The sequence below is a fragment of the Malus sylvestris genome, chromosome 11 (assembly GCF_916048215.2).
Source record: "Malus sylvestris chromosome 11, drMalSylv7.2, whole genome shotgun sequence".
Taxonomy (NCBI): domain Eukaryota; kingdom Viridiplantae; phylum Streptophyta; class Magnoliopsida; order Rosales; family Rosaceae; genus Malus; species Malus sylvestris.
Window position 1 is genome coordinate 15300403 of NC_062270.1, and position 15804 is coordinate 15316206.

The 15804-nt window shown below is 39.5% G+C and overlaps 1 protein-coding gene across 2 annotated transcripts; it reads right to left on the bottom strand.

Annotated features, from left to right (window-relative positions):
* Positions 1-8766: 8766 nt before the first annotated feature.
* Positions 8767-12410, bottom strand: LOC126588521 (uncharacterized). 2 transcript variants are annotated; one of them, XM_050253623.1, is made up of 3 exons: positions 12195-12410; positions 10061-11208; positions 8767-9909 (listed from the first exon to the last, which is right to left on the bottom strand). In XM_050253623.1, the coding sequence occupies exons 2-3, from the start codon at positions 11202-11204 to the stop codon at positions 8873-8875; spliced, it is 2181 nt and encodes a 726-aa protein (XP_050109580.1). In that variant the 5' UTR covers positions 11205-11208; positions 12195-12410; the 3' UTR covers positions 8767-8872. The 2 variants fall into 2 exon arrangements, with proteins under 2 accessions (XP_050109580.1, XP_050109579.1); XM_050253622.1 differs by lacking the exon at positions 12195-12410 and adding an exon at positions 11490-12188 and having other exon boundaries at positions 10061-11455.
* Positions 12411-15804: the final 3394 nt, after the last annotated feature.

Below are 15804 nucleotides of genomic sequence, written 5' to 3' on the forward strand. Positions count from 1 at the left end.
CTCCAAAATCCTGACACTTCAGGGCGAATGATCAAATGGGCGATAGCATTGGGTGAGTTTGACATCTCCTACCAACCAAAGCCAGCTGAGAAGGGCCAAGCAGTGGCAGACTTCATCGCCGACTTCACATATCTTGTTGACATTGTTTTTACGCCTAAAGAAGTGGTTTCATTACCCTCGAAAACTCAGAAAATAGAACCAACAGCCTCAGCATGGAGTCTATATGTTGATGGCTCGTCCAACCAACAGGGTTGTGGAGCAGGACTAGTCCTTACGACCTCTGACAAAGTGGCGATGGAGTATGCTCTTCGTTTTAAATTCAAGGCATCGAACAATGAGGCCGAATATGAAGCCCTCCTAGCAGGTTTACGTTTAGCCAAACACCTTGGGGTTAAACGAATTGATATCTTCAGTGACTCCCAATTGCTGGTTAACCAGGTCACCAACAACTTTGACGCTAAGGATAGCTTCATGGCAGCATATCTGGCACAAACACAATTGTTGCTCAAGCACTTCCACTACCAGATCACCCAAATTCCTCAAGCGGTAATCAGTCATGCAGATGCTTTGGCTCGCCTCGCCTTAGCCGTGGAAGACAAGATTGGGAGAAAAATTCAGGTCGAATAGTTGGCAGCACCAAGCACTATGGCTGCAGAAGTGTGCAACTTACAACAAGGAGATAGTTGGATTACCCCGATTTATAGATTCCTTGCTCATGGCACCCTTCCAAATGACAAAGTCCAAGCTAAGCAGATTCGATACAAGGTTACCCGTTACTTGATCATTAATGACCAACTCTACAAGCGGGGTTTTAACCTACCATACCTAAGATGCCTTACACCTGCAGAGGCGGAAACTGTCCTTCGGGAAATACATGAAGGAGTTTGCGGAGATCATGTTGGATCTCGATCCCTAGCACACAAGGCTTTTCGCCAAGGATATTACTAGCCAACACTCCACCAAGATGCCATCAGAATATCCCGTTCATGTGATAAGTGTCAACGCTACGTAACTATTCCTCACTCCCCTCCCGAGCGGCTCACTCCTATGATCAGCCCTTGGCCCTTCGCCCAATGGGGACTTGATTTGATCGGCCCAATGGCTGCAAGGAAGGGCAAGGTTAGCTATGCAATCGTTGCAGTTGACTACTTCACAAAGTGGGCCGAAGTAGAACCCTTGGCAACCATTACTGAAGCAAAAATAGAAGACTTCGTATGGAATAACATCCTTTACAGATTCGGCATTCCCAATGCGATAGTCACTGACAACGGGCAACAGTTCGACAACCATAAGTTCAGGATGTTCTGCTCTAAGTTCAACAATAACTTATGTTTTACCTCCCCAGCTCATCCCCAGTCTAATGGACAAGTTGAAGCCATCAACAAAATAATCAAGCGAACTTTGAAAACCAGCTTAGACAAGGCTAAAGGTTGTTGGCCAGAATTTGTACCCCAAGTTCTTTGGTTATACCGCACTTCGTATCGAACATCAACAAGAGAAACCCCATTCTCACTTGCCTTTGGTACAGAGGCAGTTGTCCCAGTCGAGCTTGAGCAAGCAACGTTTCGAGTCCAGAATTACGTGCAAAGCGAAAATGACAAACAATTTACCCTCAACTTAGATCTAGTCGAGGAACACAGAAACCAGGCTCACTTGAGGAATGTCGCCTACAAGCAGCGCATCTCCAACTACTATGACTCAAGGGTCAAAACTCATTCTTTCAAAGTGGGGGACTGGGTATTGAAGAAAATATTACTCTACGACAAAGTCCCGAGTGAAGGAACACTTAGTCCAAACTGGAATGGACCGTTTGAAGTTGTTGGCATCAGTCGCCCTAGCTCCTACAAGCTTAGAAGATTCGATGGAAAAACCCTTGGCCATCCATGGAATGCTGATCACTTGAAGTACTATTACAAGTAAACTCATATTGTACAAGTGTTAAGCTTCAGTTGTTCGGCATCCTATGTAACGAAGACTATTTGACATGAATTCAATACAGAGGTAATTTAGACGACTCGATCCTAATCCTCTTACATTCCTAGCAATGAAACACTCGGGTTTAAAGCTTCAACATAAATGCTTCCAACATGAAACAAAGTCTAAGTATATGTCAACAAGACTATACAAATAAACGAACAACTTCACAGTGTATTCGTTCAATCATACATTCCAACACATTCATACATAAGCCAACTATGCTTTGAAAGGGTTCAACATATTTTGTGTCATTCAACACTTGCTACAATGTGCCTAGACACCTTGCCCTTATTCTCACCAACCAGGTGATGACATGTGAAGAATGAACTCATCTTCATGCCACCAACCAGGTGATGAAATGTACAAATTGTACTCTCCTTCATGCCATCAACCAAGTGATGACATGTACAACCCGTACTCTAATATCATTTGGCAACTTGCCACTCATGCCACCAACCAAGTGATGAAATGTACAACCCGTACTCTCCTTCATGCCACCAACCAGGTGATGAAATGTACAACCCGTACTCTAATATCATTTGGCAACTTGCCACTCGTGCTACCAACCAGGTGAAGAAGGAATTCATCTTCATGCCACCAACCAGGTGATGAAATGTACAACCTGTACTCTCCGTCATGCCACCAACCAGGTAATGAAATGTACAACCCGTACTCTAATATCATTTGGCAACTTGTCATTCATACCACCAACCAGGGGAAGAAAGAACTCACCTTCGTACCACCAACCAAGTGATGAAAGCAACTCACCATTCATTCCACCTACCAGAAGACGAGTGGTACAACTTGTACATGTGAACTCCTAGCATTCACAAATAATCAAAAACCCTCAAGCTTGACAACTCATCTAGGGGAGAACTTATGCCCAACAAGAGTTATAGTCACCAATAAAGCCTTATTGCAAGCCAACAACAACTTCAGTGCATGGCATACGAAGATCAAGCTATTCAGCCCTCTTGCATATGCTTCAAACATTTCCCCATTGTAACAATGCAAACACTACAATTCTCAAAAGCTTCACACACTTTTGATCAAGACAGTGTAAAGCAAAATCAATTTATGGTGCCAACAAAAGCTTTATCAATGGAGGGCAACCACAATTCTCAAAAGCTTCACACACTCTTGATCAAGACAGTGTGAAGCAAAATCAATTTATGGTGCCAACAAAAGCTTCATCAATGGAGGGCAACCACAATTCTCAAAAGCTTCACACACTCTTGATCAAGACAGTGTGAAGCAAAACCAATTTATGGTGCCAACAAGACCTTCATCAATAGAGGGCAACCACAATTCTCAAAAGCTTCACACACTCTTGATCAAGACAGTGTGAAGCAAAACCAATTTATGGTGCCAACAATAAAAGCTTCATCAATGGAAGGCAACCACAATTCTCAAAAGCTTCACACACTCTTGATCAAGACAGTGTGAAGCAAAACCAATTTATGGTGCCAACAAGACCTTCATCAAATAAGTTCAACCACAATTCTCAAAAGCTTCACACTCTTGATCAAGATAGTGTGAAGCGAAACCAATTTATGGTGTCAACAAAAGCTGTATCAATGGAAGGCAACTACAATTCTCAAACATTCGAAGCAAATTCAATTTATATGGTTCATCCAAAACTTCGACTACTGCAAGGTGTGGCTTGCATCACAATCTCTTGCTCAACAGTGTGGAAGCAAAATTTGTATATGTTGTCTCTCCCACATTTTCGAATTTCTAGTTTCCCAAAAACAAAAAAAAAGGGAAATTTAACAAAGCTTCATCAATGGAGGACAACTACAAATTCTCAAAAGCTTCACACTATCTTGATCAAGATAGTGTGAAGCAAAATCAATTCATGGTACCTAAAAAAAGCTTCACCTACAAAGCTTCAACACAAAAGCTTCACTAACAAAAGCTTCATCAATGGAGGACAACTACAAATTCTCAAAAGATCACACTATCTTGATCAAGATAGTGTGAAGTAAAATCAATTCATGGTACCCAAAAAAAAGCTTCAACTCCAAAGCTTCACCTACAAAGCTTCAACATAAAAGCTTCACCTACAAAAGCTTGACCCACAAAAGCTTGACCCACAAAAGCTTGACCCACAAAAGCTTGACCCACAAAAGCTTCACCTACAAAAGCTTCACCCACAAAAGCTTGACCCACAAAAGCTTCACCTACAAAAGCTTGACCCACAAAAGCTTCACCTACAAAAGCTTAACCCACAAAAGCTTCACCTACAAAAGCTTAACCCACAAAACTTCACCCACAAAAGCTTCACTTACAAAACTTCAACACAAAAGCTTCACCTACAAAAGCTTCACACTATCTTGATCAAGATAGTGTGAAGCAAAATCAATTCATGGTGCCCAACAAAGCTTGACCCATAAAAGCTTCACCACAAAAGCTTGACCCATAAAAGCTTGACCCACAAAAGCTTCACCTACAAAAGCTTAACCTGCAAAAGCTTGACCCACAAAAGCTTCACCCACAAAAGTTTCACCTACAAAACTTCAACACAAAAGCTTCACCTATAAAAGCTTCACACTATCTTGATCAAGATAGTGTGAAGCAAAATCAATTCATGGTGCCCAACAAAGCTTCAACCTCAAAGCTTCACCTACAAAGCTTCAACACCAAAACTTCACCTACAAAGCTTTAATATATATATATATATATATATATATATATATATATATATATATTTAATTATTTTTTTCGGAAATTCGAAAATTCGAAAAAAAAATTGCAAAAAAAAAATTGCCTAGGCCTCCTCTTCTTTGGGCCTAACAACTTTCATAACAAATATATATGAAGAAGGAGTTTTGGGTTACCACTTAGAAAGGAAATGCCTCATTCGTCAACTCCCTCGACCGGAGACTTGGGGGACTCCTACCATATGCTACTGCACCTTGATACTCGGAAGTCTCACGACCACTCAGTGACTTGGATTTTTCAAGTCTCCAAACGAGAAGTTTTCCTCACTCGGGAAATTAAGGGAGCACTACCTCAACCTACATGCTTCACTCACAAAGCTTCAACATACAAGCTTCAACAAAAGGAAAATTTTAAAGAACTTAGTGAAGAAGGCATTGGTGTATTTAACACAATACGTTGAAATGAAGCAAAGCTTGTTATTGATATCTCCGATAAGTTAAAAATATGTACATATACATGAATCAAAATAAACAAACAAGAGGGAGCCTTCACAAAGGTTGCTCAGGAGAAGTCTCAGCAGTCGGCAAAGCCCCAGAAAAAGGAGGCACCATAGGGTGATTATTCAGAGCCTCAGTACTAGGCAGAACCCTAGAAAGAGGAGGCACCGAAGGTTGATCATTTGGAGCTTCATTATGCGGTACAGCCCCATAAGACGAAGGCAATAAATGCCTTTGGAACAAACCCACAAACCTCTGATGATCAAGTAAAATCTGACCATCAGATTCCTGCAGCTGGTCGAGCTTCCTCTTCATGTTTGTAGCATAGTCATGTGCGAGCCTGTGCAACTGTTTATTCTCATGCTTGAGCCCTTTGATCTCCTGTTTGAGACTTATCACTTCAGCCGCCAATGATTCAACTTGGCGGGTTCGAGCAAATAGGCGTTGGGCCATATTAGACACAGAACCTACACACTGAACACTGAGAGCCAAGAATCCTTAACAGCCAACTCATCAGACCGTTTGGAAAGTAGTCTGTTATCTTTGGGAGTGAGAAGGTTCGTGGCCACCACCGCAGCAATCAGTCAGCACTTGGAATCAAGCTTCCAGTCAGGAACTGACTGCCTAGAACCCCTTACTTGATTACTTAACTGGCATTGCTCTGGAGTACTCGTCTTCAACATCTTATGCTTCCAGAAAAGATACCACATCTGCCTGAGGAACAGATAGGGCAAGTGAGAAGGATACAAGGAAGCATGTGGAGACAAGCACAACAGAACACATGCCGATTCATCTATTACTTCGTCAACAGCAAAAGTATCCCATATCATCAAGGTCGAACGCACTCTTGATTTGATGGACTTGTTTTGACCCTCAAATTCTTAAGTCGGCCTTATACTCTGGAGGAAACCAGAAAACCCTCCAGCCCAGTTCAAGAATAAGCCTGTGGAAAGTTACTTCTTCAAAAGCAAAAGTATCTCATATCATCTCTTCTTCATTTGCTTTTCATTATCCTTATTGCTGTTTACGACACAAGGAAAAGGAGAACAATCAACCGGAAGCCGAAGCCGAACCTCCGATCCAGGTTGCTTGCTTGGAAGTCTGATTGCTTACCTTGTCTGTTATCTCTTTCAGCAAATCTCCTAGCTCAGTGACTTGGGGGACTCCTACTATAGGTTTTGTATCGTACTTGACCAAGCCCGAAATTACAAGTAAGTTTCAAGTGAAATTGATACATTACCTTGTGCATCTTCATCGGTTAAGGATACCACCCCTGGATGGAGAAAAAAATACTTCCAGAGAAGATGCCACAGCTACGTATGAGACAAATAAGGCAAGTGAAAATGATACCACACTTCGGTACTTAGAAGTTTCGTGATTACTTAATGGCTTGGATCTTGCAAGTCCCCAACCGAGGAGCTTCCCTCATTTGAGAACTTAGGGGAACACTGTTTGTACCATACTTGACCAATCCCGAAACTATTGAGCACCGGTCAACGTTATACCGTCAAGGACTCAGAAGAGTTTCCCTCCAACCAAGAGGCCAATTACAGCGCGACACGTGTCGACATCAAAAGCCAATCATAGTGCAACACGTGTCAACATCAGAAGCCAATCACAACACGACACGTGTCAATGTTAGAATGAAACTAGAAACTCTCTTCTATAAATAGAGATCATTCTCTCACAATATTTCCTAATGTCATTTGTACTAAATCATTCACTAGTACTCACTAAAGGAGAGCTTGAACCTATGTACTTGTGTAAACCCTTCACAATTAATGAGAACTCCTCTACTACGTGGACGTAGCCAATCTGGGTGAACCACGTACATCTTGTGTTTGCTTCCCTGTCCCTATCCATTTACATACTTATTCACACTAGTGACCGGAGCAATCTAGCGAATGTTACAAACTTAACATTTTCTGTTGTACCAAAGTCCTCACTGATTTTGTGCATCAACGGGTATCAATTTTATTTATTTGTTTTTCAAGCGAAATGCAGAAGGCTTAACACTTCAGTGCTTCGGGGTGTTTTACAGGTTCATTCTTTACTGATAGGAAGAAAATCTTTGATGGCTGAGATCAGCAAAGGTATGTCTTCTTTTTCATTATAGGTGTAGAAAGAAAATTGTTGGGCAGATTCGGAATTTCAAGATTAAAAACTATAAGTTGGGTGTAGAAAGAGGATAAATGGGTATGAATAAAATTTCCCATTGATAGATGAGAAGCCATTAAACCTTGTTAACTAGAAGCTTGAGATTACCTTGGAGTTGTGGTTGTGGATTAAGTATAAGAGAGGCTATGCTTGAATTCGAATTGGCTAACTCTACAAATACACAATATAAATTATATTAATTGTTATAAATTTTAAAAAGCCTACAAAAGTAACCAAACACATTGAAAAAAGAAAACAAGAAAGTTCTTTTACTTGGAATGATTTTTACTTATCCGATTCAATAACCAATTAGACCCCAACACCTAATTGGGTCTTAAATTATATATTTTTTATATTATTTAGTGCGATTCGGGTTCAGTTCAATTTCAGATATTAAGAACCGAAACAAACTGTTTTTTTTTTCAGTTTGTGGTTTGATTTCAAACTGAAAAAAAAAACCCAAAGCGTTCAGTGTAATCTGGTTTGGTCCGTGTTTTGGTTTGAGTTTTCGGTTCCACATGCCCACCCCTAACCAAAAATATATAAATTTCAAGTCTTTTAACCCATATTAGAAGAAGATTTAGTCCCAAGCTGCAAAGAAACGCTTTCTAAAGCACCCAATCAGCAAAGGCTAGTTGGAGCCCAAGCTCTTTCTGAGCCCAAATCAGCCCCAGATCATACCCATGACTCCTTAAGAGGGCATTTGAGGCAATTACAACAGCCAATAAAAATGAGACACCTAATACTTTCTAAAACCTAGCCTCTCACATCGCACTATTACAATAATAAAATTTTGACAGGACTAGATTTTATGAATAACGGCATTTTGAGAGGCCAAATAAAGCCTCAAGTCTCTAGCTTTTGTCCTTCTCAGGCTAGTGTCATAGTAAAAATCAAGTTCTTTTGGCCCTTCTTACCCGAGCTCGAAGCTCCTCCTCCTCCTCCTCTATTTCTCTCTTTTCTTATTTGAGAATGACTCACATGACGGTGAACCATTCCATGTAAATTGCTCGGCCCTTACCCCCTCAGAACCGTACTTAAGTATTATCGTCACTTAGTACTATAGTCTAGTAGTATTCTTCTTCATTTGTAAATGAGATGTCTTAAGTTCAATTCTTTCATCCCCTTGGTGTAAATAATATCGTTTGTTAAAAAAAAAACTACTCGATGGCACATTGGTGTAAGTTGGTTTGTAATTCTCACAGTATTACTTTCACCATATTTATTGGAAAGCATGTTTGAATCAACATGGGCACTTTGGTGAAGGTTTGATCTTCACGAATTCCACTTGCCCCTAACATTAACAATTTGATCTACTAACGCTATCGCTCTATTAAAAAAGAGTAAAACGGTTTAACTTTATTGTATTAGCACCTATTAATTTCTAACGCATGAGATTAAATTAATCGTATTCATGGATCAGAAATGTAAATATGCTAACCGTTTGATCTAGCAGTTGAATGGTTCTGACTTAGAAAAAACAGTTTGTAAATTTTCTTCTCAGAAAAAACCACAACATCTAATTGTTGTCCTACAATTAAAAATAATAATTTTAAAAAAAACCGCGAAAGCAAAAATCAAATAATTGCAGTACATGTCTTCTTATTATGCCCTCCAACTGCACCACATCGACCACATTTAATTGGCCTCGTAACTTTTTCAACAGATTTTCTTTTATTCTTCTTTGGCTGCCGAGTTAGCGGAGGTAGGACGACCATATCTTCCGATCCCTCGTGAACCGCGTCCTTAATGTCCGGCAGCGGTGAAATATGACTCGCGTACGAACTTCTGTAGTGGCTCACCTTGAAGTAATCATCAATGTAGTTGTACACGTAACCAGAATTTTTTCGAACGGCAACAAGTGCATGAGCACAGGGAAAGCCCTTCATTTGCCACTCATGACAGGAGCAAAAACGATTATCCAAATCAACCGTAAAAGAACCTTCAGCGAGAACCTCGAAAACAGAACCACAAGAACGGATGGCATTCCAATGGCGGCCAACTATCAACATTTCGTTCAAGGTTTTCTCCATCTCAGGACAGAGAATAGAGCTACATTGCTCCGCTTCACAACTCCTTTCAGACATCATTCCCATGAGTTTAATCCTGATTCTGTCAACCATTTGACATATAGGCAAGACAGATAGCTCCAATGTCCAAGATTGAAATAATTCAGAAACAGTGCTGTACATTTCACTGTATCGATTACCCTTAAAGTAGGCACATGACCAATTCTCCTTTGGAAAATTTTCCAGAAAGGTCTTCACAGGAGCACCACCCTCATCTCTTAAATTTTTCATATTAATCTCAAAAGCAGCTTCCGTTGGAGCAGAAACGCATTCCATAAAAAGATCAACAATTCGGTCTTGAAAAAATTTACTATAGGTAGCTGGATACCAAGATGTGAGGTTCTGTTTCATATCATTCAAACAAAATGCATGATGGGATGTTGGAAATATGCTTGAAACATTTCCGGCCACACCTCTGTCATGATTAGATACAAATGTAATTGTCCTACCTTGTGGTGTCAAAACTTTGGCTAAATTTTCAAAGAACCAGCTCCAGTTTTCCTCGCTTTCTGAGGCCACGATAGCAAAAGCAAATGGGAAAAATCCTAAAAACCAATAATATATAAAGACAATGGATGAGTATATGGTATTTCAACAACCTATATATTTTAACTTACCAATAATCACAATATACGAAATACATAGAAGTACAGCAACACATCAGTCATCATAGTCACAAAAAACAACTAATCATACCTTGATTTCCATCCTTCCCGGTAGCACCAATTAGCTGCCCCTTATACTTACTTTTAAAAGAAGTTGCATCCATGAACAATAAAGGTCTGCACCATTGAAATCCCTCAATGCAAGCACCATAGCAAATAAACAATCTCTGAAAGCGAGAAGTCTGCAGATCACACTCCAAGACACAATGTGACCCCCGATTGGTTGACATTAAAGTATCTTTGTACCAAAGTAATTGATTGTAAGATAAGGTTTCATCACCATGAACCTCGCTCTTAGCCAATTCCTTCCCTCGCCGTGCACTATGGTAAGAGATATCAAGACCATACTTTTGCTTAAAATCCTTCACAATATCTGTTGGTTTAATCATTGGTTTCTCACGGATTTGATCCATCAGGACAGAAGATATAACCTTTGAACCCATGCTTCTCGTTTTCTGCTTTTCATAATCACTAGTGCACGTGTGAACATTATTCAAACTCCTTATGTAGAAAAAACCATTCCCTCCACATAGCGAAGCATGTATACGCCATTTACATCCATCTGAAATCTTCTTAAAACATTCAGCAGTGATACGTTCTTTATCATTCTTTGCATAAACAAGACGAAATCTCATCTGAGCAGCATACTTGATTAACTTGTTACGAAATTCAGTTACACCCCCCTCAAACCTCTGACCGACATGACTAATATATTCCTTCCAATCCTGTGGCAAAAATCTTTTGTCCCCTTCCACTCTCAAAAGTTCATTTTCATCAATGGCACTTTGATTTTCTAAGGTGCACGAAAATGGTGCTGTACGATTAGACACTTCATTGTTAGAAATTGTATGATTAGATGCTGCATGATGGGACTCTTCTTGATTTTGATCATCATCCTCATTATTTGAACTCAGAAGGTCCTTCACCAATATATCAATAAAATTACTCTTCAACACTTTCAAACATAGCAACATCATATTCACATCCATATCGGATTGCAGCAAACAATTAGGGTGCTCAGGAAGAGAATACGTCAGCTCAAAGCTTCCCACTTTCAGTTCCTTAAACCTTAAACATATCTCATTATAAATATCCACATATTTACTATTTTCAGACAACGCAATGACAACCGTTAATGAACGATATTTACACCTTGCTATTCTAGCACTCTCCATCTGTCTAAATGTAAAAAAGAACAAATCAAACAGTAAAAAGGTCAGCAACTACCATCTGAATTACAATTACAATAAATGTTAAGTATTCAGTAGTACTCACTGATCAGATTTTGTGGTTCTCAGTTTATGAAATATCATTTAAATAATTTTCCAATAATTAAAGGTAATGAGTGCACAACCGCAATATAAGATTTTCCTTCGGGAGACGATGAGTACAGGGTTCCAGTTTTGCCTAAGGGGAACGCTACAAACTTCTCGTAGCACTCCAAAAACATAATCAATGACGCACTCTTTCATATCCAAAAACATAATCAAGGGAGGAGTGCAGCATGATGTGTAAAACAATTCCCATACTAGAAAAGACTGAAACAAAAAATCAGAAAAAGAAACTCAACAGCCATCAAAAGCTCCCAACCTGAGAAAAACCCAATAGACGAGCGGGAAAGCGAATGCTGGTTATATGAAACAACTGCATCCCGAGAAAACCCTAGAAGCTTAAATAAAATGATATATCATAAACTGAGAACCACATAGTCTGATCAGTGAGTACTGAATACTGAACATTCAGGTAAACCCCAAAATTTGGCAGAAGAAACAGAACAATTCTTAAATTCTCGAAGCAAGAGTCAACATTAATTGGTCCCAAACCCAGTGAAGCTCAAGAACTAAAACCTAATCCAATCTGATACCCCAAACTAAACAAAACCCATCTCATGAAATCAGAGATATTGATAAATTAATCAGTAACCAGACCAGCATTTGCATCAGGTGAGCTAAATTCACTAAATTGATTAAATCAATTCATCCTTAACATAATGATTGATCACACAAATAACAGTAAACATTTGAGCACAAATTCGATTCAAAATAATAAAGAAAAAAAATAGCTTTATAATACTGACGAAATTACAACCTAAAATATTTACAGTGAATGTGCTTATTAAATAAGCCAGTAAATTGGTAGATGGATACAGAGATTGGGGACGATACCTTCGCCAAAGACGCGTTAGTGAGTCTGAAGAGCGAGTGGCAGGAGGAGATGTGGTTGCTTTCAGCGGAGTGGGGTGGTTGGGGTGGCTGTGGGCTTTTCTTTTTTCCTTTTTTTTCAATTAATTTATTTATTTCTTTTTACACAAACTTGTTTGATATTGATAAATTTGATAAGAAAATACTTGGGTACTCATCAGACTATTTGCAAAGTAATATCTCATCTTCATTGATCAACTAATTCAAATTTTCATCAATTTTCAAATTTCAATTTATTAAGGGAACTGTTATTAGCACTTCAAAAATCTCATTCTAAACTTCTCATAAATGTATTTTTCTTTTTAATTTTAGAAAGTATGGAGTGTCAAATGAAATTTTTGGAGAGCCAATAACAGTTCCCTTTATAAAATCAAAGCCTAATTCGAATAAAAAACACTTACATCTTTTGGCAGCGGCACGGGTCCAAAAATCAAAATGATAAGGTTTTGAGTTTAGATGTTAATTTGATGCTTCAAGACAAAAAATTGCCGATGAATCACTAATAAGATGGAGAAAGAAAGTTAACATCACATTTTTTTCTAGAAAGAATGCATTGTTTATTTACTAATTTTCTTGAAGGGGAAAAAATGCTCATGTGTATGTTAAATAATTTTAAAAAAAAAAGAAAGAAAGGAGAGACATTACTAGGAATCGAACCCGCAATCTCACAATTTGATAATTAATCAAATTGTTTACTATTTACACAAATGTAATATTAACTCATATAAAAGTACCCCTAATATTTTTGGTGGGGCCCCAAATTATCGCCCTGCTACTAGGCCTGGGCTGACCCTGGAGGAGATGAGTGATGGGGGTGAGGTATCGGCCTGCGACAACACAAAGGAGAGCAAAGGTTGGTGATGGAAAAGAAGGTTGTATGGATGCTAGAATATTAATTGTTTGGCAACCAGTTTTAATTAAGTTCAAGTAGGACACGTGTCTTTATTTGGTTGTTCCACATAGGATTGTCAGTATAAAAGGTCCTGATGGATCAGGACCCAAGTATTGTCCCATTTGATATTGTTGACCCTAGAAATTACAAAGCCTACGTGGCGCGCAGGCCGAGTATATTCTAAGCTAACTACGTCCTTCGGTGATTGCGGGGCGTGCCAACTCGTCGGCCGAGGCTCGGCCGAGGAGTAAATTTGATGATGCTGCGTTGGGTTGCGCTACTGACTTCTGCGTCTTGCGATTATGGCCGAGAAAGGAACACGTCTCGGCCTCTTGGGTTCTCGAGCCTGAAGACAAGGCTGCTATTTCTTACAAAGTTCACGAACCGAATTCGGCTTGCAATGTGCCGAATGTAATAACTGTGACACCTCACCTCGCCGAGAAGGCTAATGAGATGACCTCGACTAACAAGGATTCGAAAACCCTTCTCGACCGAGACTTGGATAGGTAATCGACCGTTCTCGCCGCAGTGCTGTTGATGCCAACGGAAGATACTGCGAGACCGACCGACTCTACGGTGACAGAGCTATCTATGCCGACTTAAGATATCACCGGTTGCTTCCACAGTGCTGTTGATGCCAACGGAAGATGTGTCAGCGAAAAAGGAAAAGAAAAAGATCTCAAGTTGTGAGAGTTTGCGCAGGGCAATTTTGTGTTGATTTGCAGGGGTTTTTGATGTTGCTTGCGCTCTCGTATTTATAGCATCAAAACTCTTAGCCGTGCTGGAGAATTAAAGTCGTGGACATCCCACCATCTCTGATGATAAGCCACAGCCATCTTTATCCCAATCAACAATTACCGAGTCATCAGGTAAGATCACATTGGATAAAATGGCATATGCCATCTTTTATCCCATATTTTCCCGTGCCTGAGTTCAAAATAAACAGCACCTTTATCCAAGCACCTTTATTGGCTAATGATAATCTAATCCCATCTTTATCTCCATTATATTTGCATAAATGCATGAGAGATAGTCTTCCAATCCTTCACGTACATGCATGATACCAATCTCAATCTCAAGCTGGACTCTTCCGTTTTAAACTCTTGATTTCTTGGAGATCGCCCAAATTCAGTATTAATACCTAGAAAAATATTAAAATTCAATAGTCTAGAATCCGCTCATCCAACGACCTCAATTACTTGGGCCGGTAATGTAAAATCGGGTCCAAACAGATATATATTTCTTTTTTCTTTTTTGTCCAAACTAGGAAATTCATTAAAATGAGGAACTAGTACAGAAGTTAAGAAAGGAAATGCAACAATAAAAGGCCAACTCAAATGCTAAGATGCAACCCAAAACTAGGGACGCCTGAACAAACTTAAGCCAGCAAAAGCAAAAAAAAAAAAAACCCTAATCTCCAACATCAGAAAGCAGCCTACCGCACCCGCTCTGAGCTTTATGCTTACACCAAATCCAAACACACACACACACACCAGACCATAAGATTAAGCTTGAAATGCCGAACTAAATTGAACCCCTAAGATCTAAAACGCTAACATCAATATTTGCAAAGAGAACCAAGTGACCAAACGAAAAAAGAAAAATAAAATGGAAGGGTCGAAAGGGGTGTGTAAAATACCTTATTACGATATAAATCGTTCCACACTTTGCCCAAAATTTTCGGCATATGCTGGTACGACAAGGGGTTATGGGATGTAGATCCAGGGAACCAATCAGGTCAAGCATTTCAAGAACAACCTTATGGTTGGGTGAGAAGTAAGACGCAGGAAAGCATGGGAGAGAAAATTGGATGGGAGAGAAATGGGAAAACGACGAAAAATGTCGGGAAAACGACGAAAACGCTTTGAATCAGCAAAAGATGCCATGACCTCACAATCCAACAACCAGAGGTAGCAAAAGGGCAGGTCACAAGCATAGAGCAAAAAGGAACCCCGAGAGTGGTGGAAGCCAACAAGAAAGTGGGGGAGAAGAAGAGAGAAGAAAAAGAAAGAAAAATGAAAAAAATCACGAAAAAATATCCAATCAGGATAGGGAGAAGGTGGCTATAGGATGGGGATGGGGAAAGGGTCAAGAGGAAAGAAGAGAAAATGAGAGAAACCATCCCAAGCCTGAGCAAGGTACACTTCAAATTAATCGTATTCTTTTTCTTGTAAGTTGTATGTGAGAGGTTATAAGTTTGCATCTCGTAAGTGGCGAGCTCAAAACCAATTTACTCCCATGCCCTCACCATAAATATGTCATTCTATATAAAAATAAAAATAAAAATTATAAATTCCAAGGTCTTGATCTTTTCCTTGTAATATTTGTGACTCCTAATATAGATCTCATAAAAAAGAAGAGGAAGGCAAACTCAAAAGTTTGGATGTGTTCCAATGTCCTAATCATTTCACCCATATCGATATTATCACCTTGGATAATCAACTCTAGCACCTTCGCAACGGATTTGAACATAGAAATGATACTAATCAATGTACCATAATGTGGTCCCCAACGTGTATCATTGGGTCGCTTGAGACAAGTTTTTTTTATGAGCCTCGAACCGTTGTAAGACAATCATTCTCAAGAGTATCTGAAATATCGTATATCTAAGTGTTTCAAGATGCCTACACAGTACTCCAGTAGCATTGACCAAACCATTAGACTATGTGAAAAAAAGCGACT